At 30.8% G+C, this 24,551-nt stretch overlaps 2 protein-coding genes across 3 annotated transcripts; one reads left to right on the top strand and one right to left on the bottom strand.

The window, feature by feature from the left end:
* The first annotated feature begins 2,086 nt into the window (after nucleotides 1–2,086).
* Nucleotides 2,087–2,892, top strand: LOC105804308 (hypothetical protein). Its single transcript, XM_012636872.2, has 2 exons — nucleotides 2,087–2,340; nucleotides 2,423–2,892. Exons 1-2 carry the CDS (start codon nucleotides 2,166–2,168, stop codon nucleotides 2,614–2,616), a joined length of 369 nt encoding a protein of 122 aa, XP_012492326.1. The 5' UTR covers nucleotides 2,087–2,165; the 3' UTR covers nucleotides 2,617–2,892.
* Nucleotides 2,893–20,252: 17,360 nt separating this feature from the next.
* Nucleotides 20,253–24,247, bottom strand: LOC105804310 (maltose excess protein 1, chloroplastic). 2 transcript variants are annotated; one of them, XM_012636873.2, is made up of 9 exons: nucleotides 23,788–24,193; nucleotides 23,202–23,375; nucleotides 22,063–22,353; nucleotides 21,817–21,906; nucleotides 21,485–21,586; nucleotides 21,269–21,387; nucleotides 20,962–21,024; nucleotides 20,825–20,886; nucleotides 20,253–20,691 (listed from the first exon to the last, which is right to left on the bottom strand). In XM_012636873.2, exons 1-9 carry the CDS (start codon nucleotides 24,028–24,030, stop codon nucleotides 20,609–20,611), a joined length of 1,227 nt encoding a protein of 408 aa, XP_012492327.1. In that variant the 5' UTR covers nucleotides 24,031–24,193; the 3' UTR covers nucleotides 20,253–20,608. The 2 variants fall into 2 exon arrangements, 1 of the variants encoding a protein (XP_012492327.1); XR_001136876.2 differs by having other exon boundaries at nucleotides 20,609–20,691; nucleotides 21,354–21,387; nucleotides 23,788–24,247.
* Between the last annotated feature and the right edge of the window lie 304 nt (nucleotides 24,248–24,551).

The raw sequence follows: 24,551 nt of genomic DNA, 5'->3' as shown, positions 1-24,551 counted from the left end.
TGGGTGTTAATGAATTCGACACATGGGTATAGGGATTGATTGTGAAAATAATCTTGTTTTAGTCTTAAGGACCAAATTGATTAAAGTGTAAAAGTTTAGGGAAATTGTAAAAAATTGTAAATAGGAAGAAATTTGTATTAAATTGAATATTGCATGAAGTTGAAGCTAATAATTTGAAATAAACTACTTTATAGATCAAGAACCAGTAGATAATCGTGGAAAAGGAAAGTTATTAAATAGTCCCTGAATTTGGCTATTTTTGCAGTTTAGCCCTAGTAAGTTCATACAATTTAATTTAGTATAATTTGCAATGTTATATTGACTTGTGAATTATGATTTGTTTAAAAATTATATATATATACAATGTATTATTCATAAAGTTTATTCAAGATGGGAAATGTAATTGATTTGTAAGGTATTATGCGGTTTTGTGTATTGAGCCCAGATGAACATAGGATAGGATAAAATTGGCATGCCAATAGGTTATATTGCGTGTTGTATGGGATAGGCTTGTGATGAGATGATGACTCTTGACTTGTTATTATCCACTGAATATATCGGAGTCAAGCATTTGTTGCAGACTCGTGTTATATTTACAGTGATTCTGATGTGTTACTAGGGGTAGATGTAAAGCCTATGGGCGAGGCACTTGGTGCCTAGACGTGTTCTCGGTTGGTTTAGCTCGTTTGAGCTTTCTAACGTGTCTTGGGTGGATAACTACATATCCGTATCTGTTTATGTCGTTCTTTGGGAAGATTTTCAATGGTTAAATGACTAGTTCTTGAATTATACAAACGTTTACATGATTTTTCAATATTATAGCGTGACTTGATATCGAATGATCTTGTATGATTGATCAAATTGGGCAACTTATATATATATACAAAACTTACATGTTGATTAGTTGTGGTTGACAGGATTAATGTTTATTAACATTGTTATTATATGATTTGCTATGTTTATACGATAAATTTTATCATTTCGACATGTGAACTTACTAAGCTTTATTGAAGCTTACTCGTGTCGTTTTCCTTGTAGATATCGTTTTGTGGAATCGAGCGATAGGATAAACTTGAAGATTACACTATCCAGCTACCTTTGGTAGATTTTGCAATTGTTTATTTTGGGAATATATGACATGTAATTGAAGTAACTTGTATATATATAGGTAGTTACTTCAAGTGATATGTTTTATGCTAGTGTGATAGTTGCATACTTATTGTTATGTACATCCTTGTTTGGTCTTGTAAATGTTTATATGTATGTGTATTTGGCTATTAGGTTGGTGCTTCATGCATGTGGTTAAAACATGGTAGAATTGAATGTGAAAGGTATGGATGAATTGATATATTTGGCATGTGTAAAAGGTAGGAACATGTAGTCTTTGAATGTGAATTGGTTGGTGTATAAAATGTGGTGCTAATGAGGGCATATTGGTTAGACACTTAGGTTAAATGTTTTGGTATGTTTTAAGCTTGTTTGAATGTGTTTTGAAGGCATGTGAATGATTGATTTTGATTTGGCTTGGCATCAATGGGTAATGTTTTGGCTTGGCATGTGAATGAATGGAAATATCTTTCCTTGTTTTAAAAATTTTTAAAATTAGAACTAAATTGACAAATTTTGTAAATGTTGAGGGTTAATTTTATTAAATTTTTAGAATTTGAACTAAAATGTAAATTTTGTAAACACTGAGAGCTAAATTTATTAAATTTTTTATATTTAGAATCAAATTGATAGAACGTGTAAACATTGGAGGGCTAAATTTGTTATTAGGTCAATAAAAAAATCCCATGCCAGCTTTTCGTCACTCATGTAACGGGAGGGTGACTAAAATATTTGATTTCGGAAAGTTGATTGGCTAAATCGAAAAATTAATAGTTAAGTGACAAAAAAAACTAATGACATAATTGGTTGACTATTTTTGTAGCCTTTTTAATTTTGCTCACAAAACAGGGCTACCTTTTATTATGCCGTTAGGCCCATTTGAAGAAAGAAGAAACCAGTCCCAGCCCACGAATCAGTATTGGAACACAGAATTTGGAAATGTAAAGTACTGCCCACACCATAAATACCATACCCAAGAAGCAATCCGGAAATCAATTTTTGAATTTTGAATTTTGAATTTAAACAGAAGCTTTGGGAGAGGAGAAGAATCGAGAAAAATGGCAACAACATCGAAGAACATGAATGTTTTCTACAGGCAGAAGAAGAAAAGCACTACCTCTACCGAAAAAAAATCAACTAAAAGCCCATCTCCCAAACACGCCGCTACTTTCGGTTCCGATATCACCCAACCCCCTGCTCTTGTTTCTCATGGCGGTTCACTCGATCTCAAAGGTCACTCTCTTTTCCTTTTCTTTCTGGAAATGGATATTTACAAAAAGCTAAAATTATTGTTTCTTTTCTTTGAGGGGAACAGATGATTTTGATGAACAAGAGCAAGTGTTAAGGCAATTTGATATGAACATGGCATACGGGCCGTGTGTGGGGATAACGCGGGTGGATCGGTGGGAAAGAGCTCAAGGAATGGGGCTAAACCCTCCTAAAGAGATTGAAAGCCTTTTGAAAGGTGGGAAAGTGAAGTTAGAAAGTTTATTTGATGGTCGTGTTTAGTTAATTAGCAGGTAGCATAATAGTAGTATTATGTATGTTTAGCTGAAATCAGACAGCTTCTGGCTGTGCTTCTGGTTGGGTGTTTTTAAATGTTGTGATGAACCTGGAAAGTTGTTTTGGTCTTAATCCATGTGGGATTTTATGAAATTTGCACTAGCAAATTGCTTGTTGTAGTATGAGTGAGTTATTTGGCTGTTCCAAGCTCGGATTCTAAATCCCCTTTGCTAACAACTCCTTGTTGAATGAAAATTGATCTTAGTTGCTTAGCTTTTGAAACTCACAGACCATTTTTTCAAGGAAGATAAATTGAAATCTCTGACTTGTTACAATTTCTCATTTACAATAGTTTTCAAACTCTAAGAAACTCAAGTAAAACCATTGCTAAAAATTATGTTATCCCGACATACTTAAGTGTTGTCTATTTATGAGCAAAACATTTGAATCGAAGCAGAAAGGCTTCCATTTTGAATTTCGAATAAAGGACTCTATATCCAAGTAAAATCAGTCAGCTTTGTCTGTAAAGGATTAAAGATAAGGACACAATGCATGGGATAAGGATATGCTGATCCTTCCTCCTCCATCTGAGAATCATTTGCCGACTGAGTATCATGCCATGGTGGACTAAGCCAAAAACACCATCCCGCAACTGCTCTCAAACTGTCCTTAACAACCATCTCAAGTGTTGTCCCAACCACCTGTCCAAAGTGATGTTTGAACAATGAATGTAAGATGTTGTCCTTACTGTCCTAAGAGATGTTTGGAGAGTGTAACGTAAAAGTATTGGACAGTTAAGAAGACCTCAACAATATTTTATAATGCACTGCATTATATAGTAGAGTGTTTCAAGTAACTTCGCATGTTTACCGAGGCCATTCCCCATTTATGATCTTCCTACGAGACCCCAAAATCTCATCCATTGAACTTTTCGTCGTATGAGACAAAAATCATCCTTCTCGCAAAATACTTCCATTTACATCTTAAATTCCAAAATATCTAAAGAAGAATTAAGTACAGTATTAATACGGTGCATGCACTTGCAAGGAAAACCAGAATCTCAACTGTCTCTCTTCCTATGTAGGTTTTATTATATTCTTCTTTTATATGAACTCTTCAATGAAAACGAGCTCAAGTCAATTAAACTATTATTAGATATCCTCAATTACCATGGAAGATCACACTCAAGACGTCTCACATGGGCTTGTTTTGTTGCTCTACTTTGGTTGTTTTCTAATACCAAAGATTCTAGGTGGTTTTATCAGAATATATTGGTCTCTATTTACCCAAAATATATGAAGCATAAATAAACCCAAAGCTTTTCTCAGTTGATTTAAAGTGAGTTTTATAGTTAATTTACAAGAACGAAAAGGGGTCATCCACCAAGTCATTACTTGTTCAAAAATAGTCTTTCTCTTTATTGGTTGAGGCGAAGGCGGGAAAGTATAAATTTAATGCATTTCAAGCTGGAGGTCACCAATGGTGAGTGCTGAAACTTATTAAACTTTCATATAATTGCATCACTCTCTAGTTCCATTATTATTTTATATATGTATTGTAACAGGAGATTGGTACTTTATCCGAGTGGAAACAATAAGAGAAATGGAAATGGTTACATCTCCTTATACTTGGAAATTGAAAACACGAACAATCTCTCTCTTAATTGGTCAGTTAATGTCGATTTTAAGTTATTTGTGTTCGACCAGATTGGGGACCATTACTTGGCCATTAAAGGTTGCTTGCTACCCTTTAGTATGGGGTTTTATTTTAATTCTATATAATATGTTATTGCGTTTGGTGTTCTATATATTTTATTTGGCTATTATATACAGGAATTCAATGGTTATCCTAAAAGAGATTCCAGGTGCAAGGATACACATTTGTCTGTATTTCTGGAGCTATCTGAGCCCCATATCAACTTCCACCCAAGCCTGAAGTATTTGTGAAATACAAGCCAGGACTGAGGAACCAACTCAAATCTGATCACTTGGAAATGATATGTAAACTCCATATCTCTAACTTTCTTCATTTTTTTTCTCTATTGCTGGCTTGTAATTTATAGTAAATAGAAATTTTAACTGAAAAAATTCTCTTATATAAATAAGGAAATTATGTCTTAAATTTTACTTTTTTTCAAAGGCATAAACATTAATTTAGCCTTTTTAACTTTTACTCATTTTGTCAATCCTAATTTTTTTATCACTTTGATGCTCAATTTTTAAAATTTAGTTAATTTGCTTTATTTTGAATGAAGGATTTGACTAAACCATTAAAGTTTTAATGATATTGACGTGACAGTTCATATGGTATTTTATATTCACTTCGCTAACAACACAAATAACTTTTTAAAATTTATTAAATATTTTAAGTGAATCGATTGTAACAATTGTAATATCAAATTTAATTAGAATGAATATTGTTTAATTGTAGATGACCGGTTTCAATTATTTACTCTTATCTATATAAACTTTTGTGATTATCATATTTACAAAAAGGGTTGATTTAGTTAACAAAATGTATAGATTTTCTTTTCAATAGTATCGAAATTTAATTTTGTTGCCATATATCTGTTATTATGTTTAGCATTCTATAAAACGTTCTTTAGCTACTATAGTATAGGCTCTTTAACTATTTTTTTCTTTTTACAATTTTCTTACAGGTGAAAATCGGTTTACTTATTCCCAAACACAAGGGATGTATGGTGAAACATAGTGTTATGAGTTAAATGGAATTCTAACCGAATGAATGAAAAATAGGTAAATGAATAAGCTAAAAGAGAATTTAACATGGTAATGTGTTTAAAAGTATGTGGTTTAGTCGATTTACCTCAAATGATAATAAGGAAATTGGATGATTCAAGTGTGCTCTAGATCAAAGGGATGAAAACGAAGTATATGGTTCATATAAAGAATATATGTTATCAATGTAAATCTTAAATGTTAATTTAATAAGGTGATAGGTTAACAAACCATAAAAATGTAAGTTGAGCCCTATAAATCGATTAATGTAAATAAATTCGTTAATAGAATTAAATTGTGGCTTGAATGAATTGGTAAAGGCATGTTTAAGAAGGGCTCAACACTAACAAAGCATAAGGTTTATCTATTGATACTTATTGAGCTTTTTAAGCTTAGGCGTTAGTGGTTTAAAACGTGTAGGTGTTGGATTCGGCGAGAAGATTAAGGTCCAAGCTTGAGAACTTCGCATCACATTTCACTTGAGATTGTAATATATTTATATTAGTGTTATTGTATAAAGACTTTGGCATGTAAATCAAAACTTAATTTGAATATAGTGTTTGTAAAATTTGATTTGAAATTCAAGTCGTTTTAATGTAATTATTCAAGCTTTATTTCATTATTAGACTTAATCGTGTTTACACTCTGTGTTTATAAGTTAAAGTGTGTTTTGAAATTGGAATTTCATGTTTTGAAACATATGAAAATGATATGGATATGTTTAGGCTTGATTTTAAGTGTTTTCAAGTTAATTTCCAACTTCAAGGGCCCATGTATAACCCGCTCGGCGAAGCCTCTGTATCTAGTTACTGTTTGGTGTGTAGTTTGTAAAATAAGGATATATATGAGTAAGTAAAATGTTTCTCTTAGCTAAGTATAAAATTATGTGTATTGCGCCATTTGGCGAACTCTTAGTTTTGGTGAGTTCTGTGGTTTGGCAGACTCTTTTGTTAAGTATCCGCCCAACCCAGATGCTCTAGGCGAACTCATTAAGTTCGCAGTCGTTTATATTTGTTTATTATTTAAGTATAGTAATTTGGTTAGTTAAGTTGAGATTTAGTTAGAACGGAACTAGACTACTATAGATGATAAGACTTAAATTATGTTAAGTGCACTTAATCACGGAAATCAAGAGAGTTAATGGAATTATCTGATTTTTCCATTAATCCTTGTCTTCAAGCTTAAGTATAAAAAGATAGCGGTGGTCTTTCTAAACACTTTTACATTTTCTTGTTCTTCCTTGATTTCCACTAAAAATTCTTTAAAAACTTAAGTTTAGAAAACCTTTTCGAAGTAAGGTTCGTAGTATTCAGCTAACTTCTACATTAGTATCAGGTCACTAGTAATTACTGATGAACCCTAGGTTACCTTCTAAGTCATTTATGTGTTTCTCATTCTGCATGCATAAATGTTAGAATAGTATGTGAGGAATGAAATTTATTGATTTTGAATTAAGTGTTGTTGATTCTTGCATTTATGATCAGATTTCATCGATTGATAATATGATATGTTTAATTATCTTTATTTTAACTTAAGAAGTTAATAAAGGTCCAACTGATAAAGTCAAATGATTTGCTTTATAAACTTGTGCTAGAGTTTCTGGTGAGTTCCTTCTTACTTTCGTGTGTTGTATGCGATCTTGACCACATCATGTTTCGATACAACTCGACGACCTCAGAATTGGCCTAAGCTCGAGGGGCCCAAGTGCAAAATGAAGTTTTTAATTTCAGTTTGTTAATTTGGCTACTGGAAAAATAAGGACTTTGATTCATTAATTTTTAGTTATTTTAGTTTGTGTTTTAATTATGTCATAGTTTGGACATCATTAATATGTTTGCATTTAATAAAGTCATGCATTATGTAACTTACATGTTAGTTAAGTTTGCATCATTAAATTAAGTCATTTTAGTTTAATTATGTAACTTTCATGTTAGTTAAGTTTGCATCATTAAATTAAGTCATGCATTAACTCATTTGTTCATTTAGTTTATATCTTAATTAAATTATGCATTTAAACATCTTAGTTTATTTAGTTCTTTGGAATAATTATTGTTGCATGAGTTATAAGTTTATTAAATTAAGTTAGGTGTTTAATGTGTTTAATATGAGTTTAAAATGTGATTAATGTGTTTGCTTTAATGTGTTTGATTGCAGGTGTCTTTTCAGCTAGAAACCGTTACATTCAAGGGTTGTTACAAATTGATTAAAGTGACTTTTCAAGTAGAAATCAGTTACATACAAAGGGAGCATTATATATCATTAAAAGGAGCTGTTATATCATTAAAAGGAGCGCATTACACCTCCTTAAATTAGCAGCAGCCTTTTCTTATTCCATAATTGATTGTTGCTTAAATGGTCACTCCATGAGCCAAAATATCATGAATTACTGCTGGTGCCTATTTGGCTAACCAAAGAAGAATTTACAGCTTATTTTAAACTCTTGGGCTGCTCAAGAATGAAACTTAAGCATTCAAGTTTATTAAGTTAGCTGAATTAAGAACATTAAAGCTTATTGATGGTTGTTGTTATTTAGGCCTAGAATTTCAAGAGTTTGAGCTTAGTAATTGAGTTTTTTTTTTTAGCTCATTATTAGCTTATTTAAGCTGAATATTTGTAACTTTTCAGCTAGGCCTTATCTAGCATTATAAATACTTGTAATTAGCTCATTGTAAAGAACCTTTTGCTGAATTTATGCTAAATTTGAGTATTGTGAGTTATCCAATTCTCTTTGATTCTTTTGGAACTGATCTGACTTATCAAGCATAGCTTGTGGCGTCTATCTTTTCCTTTTTTGCCGAACTTATCACTTTTGAGTGTGGCGTTCGTATACCTTTAGTTCCTATCACCATTGATAGCGGGTCAAGGTTTTTCCATTGTTTTCTTAAACCATAAATCACCTAAGAGCCATTTGAGATTCGGGTCAACAATCCAATATTGTTGGTTCTTTTTCGGCCTTAGTCAAAATTATCTGTTATCTTTGCTTAACCGTTCTGTTACCTTATTTTAAACCCATTTCTTTCATTCTTCAGCCTTTTTTTTTGTTTAAAAACTTAGTTCATTTCTAAATGAATCAATTCTACTCAAATTCACGATTGGGCATCAAATGACTCGAATCATTCTGAAACGAGTTCGTAAGGTAAGTAATCTTTCTCTATAATGGATGAATGATTATGTGTAGGTAATGGTTATCCAAAGTCTTCAGTCTGAGTGCAGTATTTTTGTGATATAAAGTAAGTGTCATTCTTCATGCTTAAGTTACTACCATCCACTTTTGATATGTTTAATATGATATCAAGTGATAGAGATGAGGAGATATGTTTGTGCAACCTCCGGTAGAACAACTATATTGCAAATCGGATTGGCAAATCATGATAAAACATGTTATTTTTAATGAAAATGATTTGAGGAGTTAATGAGGAGAATGTATGTGAATAAGACTGAATGATATGCTTCTGATTCTTCTTTTGAATTCTCGGTACGTGGTTGGCATGAGAAGGAATTTGTCTAAGTTGTGTTGAGCTGGCATATAGTATACACCTAAGTGAAAAGTAAGTTAGCATATTGAGTCTATCTATGTTCTGTCTACGCCATTGGGCGTATTACGTGAATGTGTGTAAATCTTTTAGAAAGGTTAAGATGTACTATCAGTAATGTTATGTATGATTTTTCTTTGGAACTCACTAAGTTTGTATGAACTTACTTTATTATCTTTTCCTTCTCACGCTTGCTGACTAAAGGAAGGCTTTGTTAGAAGGACTCCACCAAAGTGCTACTATTGTTGTGAGCTAACTGCTTTGTTTCGTATCATGCATGACTCGTAGGGATGACGTATAAGTGTATTTGGAATTGATTTGTACTGAAAACTTCTATTTTTATAAGACTATATTTTTATGAGATTTCTATGAAGTATTAATACTTGATTTTAAATTAATACATTCTGTTTAATGAAGTTATTATATTTGAACTTATACACCATATGAATTGTACATATTTTTAAACTGTTGATGTTTTTATCCAAACATTGGTAAAGTAACAACTAATATATATTTTTATATTTATAACTTTGTAAGAAACATATAAAGCTTTCGCCAAAATGTTTAAAAGTTAGTTTGATTTTAAATAGTGACACACCATACTCAGATCCTATTATATAGTCGGGTTTGGCGTGTTACAAGTTTAGTATCAAAGCCAATGTTGAGCCAATTCCAGAAAAACCAAAGGCTGAGTCATGCCCCATAATGCATGATACACCTCTGGCTTAGTCCTTAAATGTGTTAAACTAATCTAAATTTTCTTGTAGTATTGAAAAAGATGTCTGAAAGATCTGGAGAAGCGATTGGAGAAGAAATTAAAAGTCATGTGCCTCTTGTTCTAGAACAAGCACCTACAGTTGGCTTAGAGGTGGCTGGAAATGCTTTCAGCAGTGTTTTCTTTACGATGATGACATAGATGTTTGACTAGTTTATAGGGAATACTCAAATGCCTTAGCCTCAGCAACCATAACTAGAAGCGATTAGCGCAGCACAATCTGCACCACTAGTACAATGTTCATGGAATCATCCTAGAGGACATACATCGAAGCAACTGCTTATTTATACGTTGATCCATTATAAGTGTTTGGAATGAGGTTAAACAAGGCCTCATTTGGACTATTCGTGATGTGAACTTGGTAAATTTTTAGAATGATACTTAGTTAAGGGATTCGGATCCATTAAAACTGTAGTATATTGGTAATGAACCCCTGGATAAAACTCTTTGTGTGTGTGACCTTGTGATGCCCAAAGGAAAATGGAATGCAGAATGGTTATCTACGATGCTCCCTAGAGATATTGTTGTCTGAATATGTGCTTGCAACACGCCATTGAGGGATTTTAGTTTTGATCAAATCTCTTGGTGGTGGCTTTCGGCAAGGAATTTCTCCATTGCAGAAACGTATAAGCATCTCTTTAACATTAATGGACCAAGGCAACTTGGGTATAACAGATTAATTTGGAGAGCTACGGCACCTCAAAGGGTGTGAGTTTTTCTATGGCTGTTTATCCGAAATAGACTTTTGACTAACTAGGAATGTACAATAAGAGGTATGACATCGATTCCCTTTTGTGAACAATATGGTTGGTCTATAGAAACGACAGTTCAAGTGGTAAGGGACTGCAACTTTGCTTAACCTATTTGGAAAGCATTGCTTAACCTATTTGGAATTTTTTCTTTAGCTCAACACTTGAAAGATGGATTCACTTGAATATCATGAATAAAGGGGAATTAAAAATCGACGAGGAGAATGGTCGACCTTTTTTTGCAATATTTACTTGGTTCCTTTGGAAGAACTGACTTTATCTTCAATAATACTAGTGGGAGTAACTAGAATTTGATAGCCTCGCCTATGGCATGGGTAAGATCATTTGGAAATAATGGCAACATGGAGAAAATGGCATGCAAATCAAGGACAAAAAATAGTTGGAAAAGGCTTGAACTAGGATGGGCCAAGATTAATATTAATGGCTCGATGTCGATAAGCAAACAAAGTGCGGCAGTAGGAGGAGCGTTGAGAGGACCAAGTGAAAGGTGGTTGGTGGGTTTTGAAATGGTAATAAGTATGAATAATATTTTCCAAATTGAAGCTCGAGCTATCCTTGAAGGCTTGAAGCTATCATGGAAGAGGGGTTTCAGACAGGTTGAGGTGGAAAGCGATAATGCCCTGTTGATTGATACTATTAGGAACGACTTTGCAGAAAATAATAATACAGTAGAAATCTGACTGATTCATGAGTGGTGTAATAGAGAACGGCAAGTTAAACTTCAACATGTCTTAAGAAAAAGCAACAAGGTTGTTGGTTGCTTAGCAAAGACGATGGGAGGTGGAATGAATCAATTGGTTGTACTTATTGATCCACCATCACATGTACGAAGACTTTTGGAAGAGAATATTGACAACTTGATGCAAGTAGCATCTTTTGGACTCTAACTTTAGTGGTATTTTAGTCGTGTACTAAATCAACTTTTTATTTTCAACCAAAAAAAAAGTGTGAAAGGATTACGATGTTATTAATAAGCTTATAATTAGTCCATTTTAATACTTCCAGTGGTATACATTATTGATATAAGGAATTTTATTTTTTAATATAAAAATACATTACTAATTTCTATCATCCATTTAAAAAATCGTAAATTTCTTTAATTTTTTCAGTAAATACTAGAAGTATAATTTATCCGGTGTTAAAACAGTGGCAAAGATTGTTTCACTATTTTAACTTTATTAAAAGGAAATCAAAAGATGGATTGTTTAAATCTTTTAATGACAAATAGTTTATTTTTCTAAAAGAATATTGTTGCTTTTAAGTGTTTAAATAGTCAAGGAATACGTTTTAAGAAATTAGATGAATAAAATTTATTAAAATATCCAAATTAATAATAATTATTGCAAAATTATAAATTTAAATAAAAATTATATTAAAATCATCTTAAAAACATTCATAATGTTATGAATATCTTATTAAGTGGATGTCCATCAAGATCAAGATAAGTTTTGATGTACTTTAAATTCTAATAGTTATTAGAAGTAGATCTCTACTTCATTTATACTTGCTATGCCTATAAATAAAGACTTTGAAGAAGCTTTGTAAATCTTCCAATTGATCAATAAAATACGCTTTCTATTTTGCTCTCCCATTTTCTTTGTTCTTTACTCTCTGTCTATTTGTTTTATAACACGTTATCAGCACAATTTTCTTTTAATTGTTTTCTCCATAAATAACACAAAATTTTCCCTTTCGCCAAGCCTTACCCCTTTCAAGCAACAACCAATGCAATAGCTGGTCACTCAAATTTGCTACTTAAGCTGTTGCCAATTGCCTTCTAGAGCTACTTTATTTCAGTCTTCAATTGAGGCCCGCGCATTATGGGTAATCATTATGCAAAGAAATTTATATAATCCTTACGTGGTATGTTTTTCTCCTTTGTTGATTGGTTTTTGGTAAAATTATTTTATGAAAAATATTATTACTTTAAGGTTTCTTTTAAACTAAGATTCTTTTATAAAATTATAGTATGTATGATGTTTGGATGATTAAATTTTTTTATGATTAAATTATTGTTATTAAATATGCTTTAAATTATTGTATTATATCTTTTAAATTTAATTTATAAATATTTGATTAGAGCATCATAATATTTTATAACATATATGTGTTATTGAATTTTGGTACAATATGTTTGGATAACTTCCAAGCATCGTGCACAAAATTTTGATTTTGTTTTTAAATAAATTTTTACTATTAGATTATAAATGTTATTTCAAAAACAAAGTTGTTTTGCTACTTATAATAGTGCTTGTCATAATAGCCAGGGTGATAACAATGATGTTAAAGAATCTCAAGAATATTTTACTATGACAACATGAATAGATAGATTTTGATTTCAAATCCACGCATGTTTTGCGATGGTGATTATGAAATAAAGAATCAATGGAGACATTTAGAAGTCTGTCTTACAAGATTTGTTGTATTTCCTAAAGTGAATGCAAACATAAAGAAAATAAAATATATAATCATGAACCACTAAAAGTGGGAACATGGTAATAAATAAGAGAACAATGAGAATTTTCAAAATAACTCTTCAAAAGGTAAAGATAACCTATGTTATCAATGTGATGTGAAATATTATTGGCCACATATGCGGCGTATGCCCAAATATTTTGTTTCATTAATATTCTTTGAGGAAGGATATGAGAATGTAGTAATGAATTCTATCATTACAAATAGAAACTATTTATCTTATTTGGTATTGAAACAAACAAATATTATTCTAATATTTGATTGTACAAAATTAGTTGAAGGCTCCAAAAGATTTAGTATATCAATATCTAAAAGCACAAAATTTGTGATGGTTAATGCATTGGTTTTAAAAGATATTCATTATAATGGATATCATATTGGGATTGTGAATGAAGAAAATATTGTATTTCATATTAAGCAAAAGATGATTGGATTATTGATTTATATTTAGTACTCTTGTTATAAATTGAATCTATCGTGACTATCTTTGTGATCTTCTTTTGTCATCATCCTCGTTAAGGGGTTGAAATCGAAATATTTGACTGTGAAAGATCTACTTATGAGCAATAGAATATGGTAAATCTATCTAAAGCTTGTTATGTTTGGATGCATCTGAAGTTGCAAGTTTTTTTTTAAAACTGAGTATAACTCTACAGTATTCAAAATAAGTTCTCAATTAAAATTACGTGGAAAAATATTACCGATGAGAACTTTACATGAGAGAACTTATTCAACTTTTCATGATTCAAATGTGCTCCTATGGTAGCAATATCATGAAAAAAAATTACTTATGATTAAACAAAAGTTTTTAACCACGAAACCTAACAATTCCCTGAAGAGAATGTAACAATATGTAATAAATTCGAAAGACATAATCTTTAACGTGAATGTAGTAAATTGGACTATAATAATAGTCATGGGGGATTGTCATAATAAATTTTCTCACCACCAAAAGTGGAAAAATGAAGAAAGTAAGAAAAGAACAAGAATTTCCAAGAACTTTTTAAGAAGAGAGACAATTTATTTATGAAGAGTCATTGGTTATGTACCTATTGTAAACTTGGAAAATAAGATCCACTCTCAAAGTTTGCTATTAATAGATTTTGATTAGATTCAAAGTCTACTACTAAAGTTCAATTTGCTTACTTCTTATCGTCAAGACTCAACGTAGAACCAAAAAAGCGTACGTCTTTAAATATTACATCAACTTGATATATAATTTAAATATTTTGAGATGATCTTCTTTTAAGTTTTGATTACATATTTTACATATTGTTTTAAGCATCTCATTTGTTCATGAAACTGAATATTAACTGATTTATTTATGTCACTATAGTAGGTTTTATAATTAAATAATATATTTGATTAAAACATATCTAGTATGCAAATTTATGTTAACAAACCAATGAATTTTATGGTTATTCAGATTTGATTTAATTCAAAGAATTGTCAAAGGTAGTAATTCATACTTTTATATTATTCTATTTGTTAATTATTTAGAGAAATGACATGAACAATTGTAAATGAAAAGTTCTATGAGCTTGAATGATTGAATTTTGAATTAAATTTCATGCATGTTTATGATGATGGTTATGAAAAAACAATTGTTAGTTTTTTATTATGTCATATTTTTATATTTGAGATGTGACGTTTATTGATATATTTAGTATATGCTTGTTTCTATACATGACCTAGCTAGGTAGTTATTCTTGGTAGTTAACTGATTACGCAAAACTCTTGTTAAAAGGGGTTTTAAAATATTTTGAATCGAACTCGGGACTTTTCGCATCCGAAGCGAGAATCATACCACTAGACCAAATGTCCTGCATTTGAAGATTTTGGCATATTCCCTGAAGCGAATATTGCATATTCCCTGAAGTGAATATTGTATATAATTATTTGGAAATTATATTTATTGACTTAGTGACATTATAGACTTCATATTGATTTAAACATTTCCAGTAGTAAATATCACAATAGTACTTATATATGGATACAAAGTAAAAGGAATTATAGTAAAATTATCAATTTTTACAATTTAGTACAATTGAAACGTATGTTAAAGTAAGCCAAAAGTTTACTAATACAAATGCATTTACTACTTGGCGTGACCAGTTAGACCATCATAGATCATATATGATGCAAAAATTAATTGAGAATTCATATGGACATTAATTAAAGAATTTCCATTTGTTGCTTATTCTTAATGAAAATTGATTGTTAGAAACTCACCACTAAAGTTGAGATTTAATGTCTTACGTTTTTAAATGAATATGGTTTTGATATTTTATGATTTTGGTAGATACATCTACAAAATCATCACGTATGTGTTATCAACTTGCAACCTGTTGTTTGCAATATTGCTTATTTAAATAATTAATTTCAGATCATGCAATAAAGACAATTCATCTTGCAAATACTGATGAGTTTATATCTCAGTCTTTTATTGATTGAGTTTGAAAAACTTTTGTAAAAGTTTGTTATTCATACGCATAATGGTTTAGAGAAATTATTGATTGAATGCCTCTGATTAATGTTTAAACCATTACTTATGAGAACTGAACTTTCTATTTCAACATGAGATTATGTTGATTTACGTGTTGTACGCATCAAGCCAATAACTTATAAATACTCCCCATTACAATTGGTTTTTTATCAAGAGCTAAATATTTCTCATCTTTGAATTTTTGTATGTGCGTATATGTTCCAATTGCTCCACCACAAGCACAAAGATGAGTGAATCCTCAAAGAAAGTTGGGAATATATATTAATTACAAGATTCTTTGTACTATTAGATGTTTGGAATGTACTAGAGATTGTATTATGACATGATTTGTGATTACAATTTTGATTCGATAGTTTTCCCGGCATTAGGGGGAGAGAAATAATAACTTGTAATGAGCTAGGGGGAGAGTAATTTGAACCAGAAGTTCAACAAGGATAACTCATTACAAGTTAACTATCAGATGTATTTACAAACTTAATGAGAATAACCAGGTGTTATATACCATCTAATATTTTAATTTGAACCAAAGTCCCAGTAGGACAATCAGAGAGAATAAATAATAGATTAATCGGTTCCAAATATGAAATTTTTTCTAGATGGTCATATAGTGGAGGCGGGTGCTCCAGAAGAGACCCAATACATAACTAATAAGTAAAACTCCAGAAGAGATTCAGGTACCTGAAACTGAAGATTAAAATAATGAAAATAAGAGATCTCGATGAGTTATGTCAATTCGAGAAAATGTGGAACCGAATAATAAAAGTGGTCAACAATGATTTTGCATGCAACATTATTATTGATATAATGGAATAAAAGAAGGATCTTGAATAAATCTATTGTGAAATATAGACATGGAATAAATTGATCAAAATAGAAAGATACAACTCAAGTACAATTAAATTTGTGGAGCTTTTGGACCAATAGTCAAAATATTTAAAGGTATAAAGCCAATGAGGGTGCAAATGAAGTAGTTTTGCAAAAGCGAAATAAAAATATAAAGTTTATGCTAAGTCCTGGCATTGATTGTGAAAAGATATAATATTCTTTTGTGGTCGATGAAATAACCTTTAGATATATTATTTTGACAATTCATAAAAGATTTAATTTGCATCTAATGGTTGTTGTTACAACCTTTTATGAACCACTATATAGTAAAATTTATATTAAAATTCTTGAAGGATTTAGGATGCTAGAAACATATTGAAATTCTTGAGAAATTGTTCATTTATATGAATTGGAATAATTTGAACATTTGTGGTAAATAGTAGTTGAAGGAGGATTATAAAATGATCCAAAATTCCTATTTGTGTTTTTATAGAAGAATCATGATTAAAGTTTGCTATTATTATTGTTGAAACTCCTAAAGAGATCAAAATATATTTCCCCAAAATTTTCCCTCACTCATGACTTTCAAAAGAATGGTGATATAAATGCTTAGCAAATGCATTCAAATAATCATTTGAAAAATTAGTATTTAAGATTGAACACGTAGAATATGAGAAAGTATGTGATGTTTTCAAGAGGGGGAGTAAATACGCGCTGTACTCTTTTTCCCTTAACCGAGGTTTTGTCCCAATGGGTTTCCTGGTAAGGTTTTTAATGAGGCAGCATATTATGTGTATTATGGATATGTGCTCTTTTTCCTTCACTAGTATTTTTTTTCTCCACAGGGTTTTTATCTTAGTAAGGTTTTAACGAGGCACATTATCTACCAATGGACATTCAAGAGAGAGTGTTATGAATATCTTATTAAGTGGATGTCTATTAAGATCAAGATAAGTTTTGATGTACTTTAAATTCTAATAGTTATTAGAAGTAGAAATCTACTTCATTTATACCTCTTATGTCTATAAATAAAGACTTTGGATAAGCTTTATAAATATTCGATTGATTCATAAAATACGCTTTCTCTTTTGCTCTCCCATTTTCTTTATTTTTACTCTTTATCTATTTATTTTATAACAAGTAAAATAATATCGGTCATATTTTTAAAGAAATAAGACACTTATTCATATCTATAATCTTTTGTAAATTAATTTAATTATAAATACATTACTTAAATATTAATTAATTAAAAATTTAATCATTTTTAAAATTTTAATGGTTTTCAATTTTTAAAAATGTTTTTAATGATAACAAAGCCAACTCAATTTTCAATTTTCAACTAATGTTTTCTTTAATTGTTTGTTTGGTGTTTATATTTTTGTATTAGATTTTTAAATTATAGTTATTGAGTGCTCATGGTTGTAATTTCAAACTTTCAATGTTATTGCTTTATTTTTTAAAATTTTAATAATTTAATTAAGTTAGAGGATGTATCAAATATGGAAGATTGTTTAATAGTATTTGATGATATGCCTAACAACAAAATATTTTAAAATAATTCTAGTATTTTATTTTAAAATCATTTAAGAGACTAACATTGATTTCTTAGTTGTGGATGTTAAATTTGGAGTGATATGAAATATATATACACAATTTTGCTTTGCATATGCTAAATATGCTATATTACTCCACTACCTTGCTTAAAACAAATTATACACATAATTACTTAATTATTAAAAAAATTAAGTATTCAAAATGAAAAATTTATAATTTAAACATTCACTACGATTATTTTAATCACATTCCGTTAAAATCAAAAACATATGTTGACTTGACACTTAAAATATTGATATAACAATAAATGGTCTCAATTTGATCCTGCTTTTAAATATATATACATATTTTAAAATATATAAAAATAAAAAATTATTGTTGACAAGAAATAATAATATATAAAATTTAAAATTATATAATAATATAATAATAAATTTAAATTTTATATTAATATTTATATTAACAATAAATAAAATAAAATAAAAAATCCTCCCACCCCCACCGGACCTACTCCCTCACGTCCCCGTCTGGCCTCCACCCACCTCCGTCACTCTAAATAGGCAGCAAGTCGTTTATCCTCCTCAGCTAAGATATAAACAAAGTCATGAATCTGAGATGATCTTGTAGAAGGGACACAAAAGCAAAAAAATGAGTTAGAAACTAAAGTCATGTGCTACAGAAATGGCAAACCTTGAGGCTGGATAGAAGGAGATGATTGATAAAGGAAGTCACACTAACGAAATTTTTACACCATTCCTAAGGCAAGACTGATAGTCTTTTCTTGTTTTCCTACATATCCATGAAGAACCTAACCATAAAAATTCTTTAGTGTACTGGCCCAGCTTCCATGACTGAAGATCCTGTAGGAAGAGGTGGTGAGGGGAGGTGGGGGAGGTTTCTTTTATTTATTTAATACTAATATTAATTTAAATTTATTATAATATTTTATAAAAAAATATTTTTATATATTTATTAATTTTTTTATAATTAGAGTCAAGTTGAAAATATTTGCAAATTTTGAGAGTAAATTTTTTAAAATTATGACTAAATCAATATAATATATAAAAGTTGAGGACTAAATTTATTATTATACCAAATTTTTAATTATCACGTCACTTCTTATTTGTAATTTTAAGAGCAAAGGATGAAATGATTGAACTACGTAACGTAAGAATTTAAATTGTAAACTTTTATTAATTTAAGTGCTTAAGATTAATTTTTTTTATAATTGAGTGATTATATATATACTCTTTACCCAAAATAATATTACTGTATCAATGTAAAAGAAATCAAAATATTTTGAAAAATTAAGGTTTCAAATTTTTTGCATCCATTTCATTTTTTAGAAAATTGATCAAATAAATCTTTGTTTTTCTGGTACATGGGAGAGGTTCAAAACTGCTTTAATGAATAATAATTCTAGGCCTTACTACACCGATTATGCCCCCCTCGATAATCCTTTCAGTTAGTGTTGATTATTAAATTTGGTGATGTGATAATTAATAGATGATGTGCCAATAATCTTTATATACTTAGCTGACGTGGTAGTTAATAGACAATGAGTTAACAACCTTTATACACTTGATAGTTAAAGTGGATGATTTTACCATCATGACACTATTTTAATTTATATGACACATCAGTAAATAATTTAAAATTATTAAAATATAATTTATTTATTTAAAAATAGTTATAAAATTTCATAAATTTATGAAAAATATAATTACAAAAATTCTTCAAAATAAAAATTAAGAATGTTCTTTAAAATATAAAATTAAAATTAATATATAAAATTATTTTTAAAAAAATCCAAGAGATTCAGTGACTTCCACAGTCAAAACTGGGTCGAAGGCTAAAGCCAATCTCGTATATTTAACAGCATATCGTTGACTTGGATAGAGACTACAAAAGGTCTACACCGGTTAACGTTTACCCTCAACTTGGATAGTGATGTAGACCTTTGGCAAACAATCTTGATTGGCTTCTTTCAAAGTGAATTTACCAGCATTTCATTTAATTTTTTTTTTAAAAACTTCTTATAAGTTTTTGAAATTTTTATAATTTTTTATTATCTTTTATAATTATAAATTTTTAATTTTTAAAATATTTTTGCATATCATGTAATGTTAAACATTTTTTTTTAATTTTTAATATTTTTTTATTTTTTCTCAATATTTAACTTTTTAAATAATTTTGAAAATGAAACCATCCATGTGGATGCTAACGCATCATCCGTTAATTAGCAAATTTAACAGTCAATGTAGGTCAAAAAAATTATTTAACCAGTTTTCTCAATCAAAAAGCTCAATTGGATGACTTACTAATTTTTTCAGAATACTTTGAGGGCTTTGTATAGCATTAACCCTTGATTGAATAAATAATAATGCATTCCAAGGTAAATCTAATACTTGAAAATGATTTTTATTTTTAATTTCCAGGAATTACTGACACCTCAAAGCAAGCAGCTGTAAAGGAAACCAGACTCTTTATTATCAGCTATAATTCTGCATTATACACTTATGCCATGCCAGCATTATCTGGTCAAGGTCTCTATAAACAGGACTGCAGTTCCACATAACATGAACTGCTGTTTTATCTATCCTTATTCTAATTATTACATTACTAATTACTATTGATTATTCTAATCATCTTTTCAAATGAAATCAATGGTTATTAAGATCTAGGAACATATGCTATTATCCACTTGGTAACTCTTTAGTTGGAAGACTGTAGCTGCCGTTTGGGCTACATACTTGGAATCTCAGCAAGGAGCATTTCATGTGGTCATTGGAACTCGTGGCATTGTCATACCTCGCTTCAACTTATGATCCAAAAACCAACTCTTTCAAAGATCTTAATGGTGAGTTATATCTGTACACAGCAGCATCTCTCCATAGAGCCATTCCTGTTGATGAGGGGAAATTAGTTAGATACCAAAAGATTGAATGCATGGTTTGCCTTATCGATCTCTGTCTCTTGTAGAGAAAAGGGAGCGCATAGAATGGTTTAATACGAGTTAGATGGAGCAGAGAGACAACCTATCCATGCAATTAACCCGACCGTTGCTGCCAAGAAGAATTCCAGGCTGATAGTTTTTAATCTGGAATGATAAAACAATTTAGACATTAGTTGCTAAAAATTGTGTATGTACCCAACAAATCATATGCCTACTTACAAGTACATGCATACAATATTCCCGTAACCATAAAACAATGTAGCCCAAAGCGAACCAGTGAACCTGCAATGTCAGTTTAAGCAAAGTGTAATGAGCATGGACAATTAGAGTTATGAAAAATTAGCACAGAGTTGACCCCAAAAAGGGATAACCATACAAAATAACATAACTGTTCACTTTGAAGTTACTTAGAATACACTCTGGTTAGCCTTTTAAATCAATATATTGTGGTTTCCCTATCATGTGCATATGGTGGGAATCATTTTATACAAATAACTTCATAAGTAAAATTGAAAGAGTGCATTACCACATAAGATCACGAATAAATAGTGCACGTGGAATCAAAAGCCCATTGCCAAGCATAGCAAGCAACATTGAGATAGCTGACAAACCTTTAATATTATCAGGATTCAAGAAATTTGTCCACTGAAAATGAATCACAAAGCTCAGTCAGATATGTCTCCAAATTAGTTTTTCTTGATATCTTCAGAGTCTTAGATGCAGACGTTCAAACTAGCGTTACCATTTGTGAAACCGGCATCCACATAAAAAGAAGTGTTGCTGTCCATCCAGAAATTGCTCCTATGAATTTGGGGCCTTTCTCTGAAAGTTTGCCCGAATGTGACTGCAAATTTGGCAAATGCAAGCTCAAAAGGGTGCAACTTTACTGCCAGTTCTCTATATATGTTTGTTAAAAAGGAAGGCAAGAAGTTCAAAATCAAGAGGGTATTAAAATACATGAAAAGAACTATGAGTCAAATTGCTCACCAATCATGCATGATACAAAAAAGTTCATTTAAATCGCTAAAATCAGACAATATAACAATATAATAGAGCAGATTTTATAGATCTTACCAGAGTTACAGATGCTACAGCCACAACAAATGCTATTGACCCCGGCAAGATGCTGTTGGGAATGTATGGGACAAATGTGGACCACATTATCTGTGCTCAAATCGGTTAAAAGAAAAGGAGAGATGCTTGAATTAATAAACCAATGCTGAATGACCAAAAGTACCATTGAAATAGATTTTGCTAAATATATCACATTTGAGTTTGCATGTCTAAGAGTCCACATTAAACATGGGACTGAGAGCTTACCTGGGGAAGCACTGAAAGTCCACCGACAGTAATAAAATCTTCCCAAAATTGCCAGATTGTGGAGTTGAGCATACCATAGTAATTCAAAAAATTTAAAATGAGTCCAGCAGCCACAACAACTGAAGTGGCCACATATTGAGGTAGAGGCATAGCTTCTCCAACTGCAAGCTGAGAAATCACCACAAATGTTGATATCACTCCTAGTGTTTGCACCACAACTGCCTCTGTTTCCCTTTTCTTGGCAAAGTAAGAAAGCAATGAAAGGTTTCCAAGCAAAGCAGTGATCATTCCCTGCATTTATCAACACCCCATTAGGTTCCTCAAAATGACATCTTTGTTTGGCCATAATCACAGCTCAGAAGAGGCTAAAAGGATCTTTAAATAAATGTCACTTCTGGTACATTCTCGAGTCTCGACTATTAGGTAATTTATAAGAAGAATCAAAATCACCATAATTAAGCTTAGCCTTGGCACAATAGAGGTTCATGTACTGTTTTTCAGCTGACCAATAGCAGTAAAAATTATGTTTTTCAGCTGACTATTAGGCATTTCGTGAGAACCCCCCAATTCTAGGCAGCAAATGATTTCAAAGTTCATTGTTTCATTAGACATTGAAGTACATGGATATTTTTCCAAAGCCAAAGGACCAGAAGATTTAGCATCTTGTCCCAATATGATTGATAAAACATAAAACGCCGAGGAGTTCTAGAGTAAGCTTTCTGAAATAAGCCTTCTAGGAGATTCAAATATACAAAACATTCTTCAATTATATAAAATATTACTCAATTACTCATACTATTATAACTTTCCTAATGTTTTGTATAATTACACAACATTATCCAATCACACAAATTATTAAAACATTTAATCATATAAAATATTATCTAATTACATAAATTATGATAAATCTCACAATGTTTTGTTTAACACGAATTACATAAAACAATACCCAATTCAACAAACTACTACAACTTTTGTGAAGTGTAAAATTGGAGCTTATAGAAACAAGTCTTTTTAGAATTTTACCATTGAAATTATTAATCTCTATTTAACTCTTAGATTTTGATTTCAAGATATCAGCAAAAAGTATTAATTTTTTTTTTTAGAAAAAAATAAACTAGAGACAATTTATACATTACCAGCCATGGTACGGCCAGAAGGGCAGTCTTGTTCCCCGCCATAAGATTGCGGGCGTTGAGAATGATCTGAGGCAACTGGAGCAATAAAAATGGTAAATTTGCCGCTCCGGTGAACTTTGCTGTCAACGAATCCCATTCCACGTAGCTCTTTCTATTCTTAAAGTTCACTGATCCCTTTTTTTTAAATTCAACAACGAACACCAAAAAGAATCGTTAATGCATTTTAACACTACTTGCGCAATTTCCTACTTAACCAACTTAGCTATATTAATTAAGTTAATCTTTAGATTTCAAATTCCTTCCAATATTTTCCTCCAGATTTCTCAAAATCTGAAATACCCTTTTGAATTACTGTCACTTTCTCAAAATCTCTGGTTTCAATAAATATTAATTGAAACAAAGTAAAAAAAAATTGTAATAATTTTATTCTCTCGTATCAAACTACACCAACTTTTTTACGAAAAATTCAAATACGAGAAAAGAAAAACCAATCACATTGGGAAGCCGGCAAACGAAAAGCTTTATTTTCCACTTAACTGTCAATAACTACCACTTCTTCAATTAAAAAAAATGAAATCCAAAATACCTTATGAAGCGGGTGAGGAACGTCCGAGTCAAGAGCACGAATCGGGGCGGCACGGTGGGGGAGCGAAACGCGGGAGTACAGACTCAGCCCCAACACACTGATCTTCTTCTCACCTCCATGCAAAAGCAAAGAGGAGGACTTGGGAGGCAATAAACGTGAAGGGGAAGGGCAGTTCCGGAAAAACAAAGAAGAATGAGCGTTGCTAGACTTGGCAGCCAAAGGAAGAAACAAAGAATCAGCCATTGAAACAACAACAAAATGAAATGAAAATGAGGGGAGTTGGGTGTGTTTAGGGAGGGTGATGAGGGAGCGGGGGAATCTAGAGGGCGACACGTGTAGGGGTACAAGGTGGTAGGATATGATTTGACCGTGTCTAACATGTGATGTGATTGATGGATGATTGGGATGTATGGAGTACGGAGGACGTTAAACTGTTACACTTCGATAGGAGAAGAAAGCGATAGAACGGATCTTGTTCTCTTCTTCACACTAAACACCAATATTTTTAAATACTAATTTCATGTTCCTTTCCACTCATAATTAACAACACCTTCGTTTTAGAGATGTTGATAACCGGGCTAGTTATTTAATATTAGGGTAAATTACAATTAAGCTCACCCAATTATTGGTAAGTTTTTTTTATTATCTAATATGAAAAATTACAAAATAGTCGCTCAATTTTTCGACTTTCAAAATTGATATAATACCAATTTTAGCTCCCAACATTTATACGTTATGTCGGTTTAATCTTAATTCTAATAAAT

Source organism: Gossypium raimondii, chromosome 11, assembly GCF_025698545.1.
Source record: "Gossypium raimondii isolate GPD5lz chromosome 11, ASM2569854v1, whole genome shotgun sequence".
Taxonomy (NCBI): domain Eukaryota; kingdom Viridiplantae; phylum Streptophyta; class Magnoliopsida; order Malvales; family Malvaceae; genus Gossypium; species Gossypium raimondii.
This window is presented reverse-complemented; position numbering and strand designations above follow the sequence as displayed.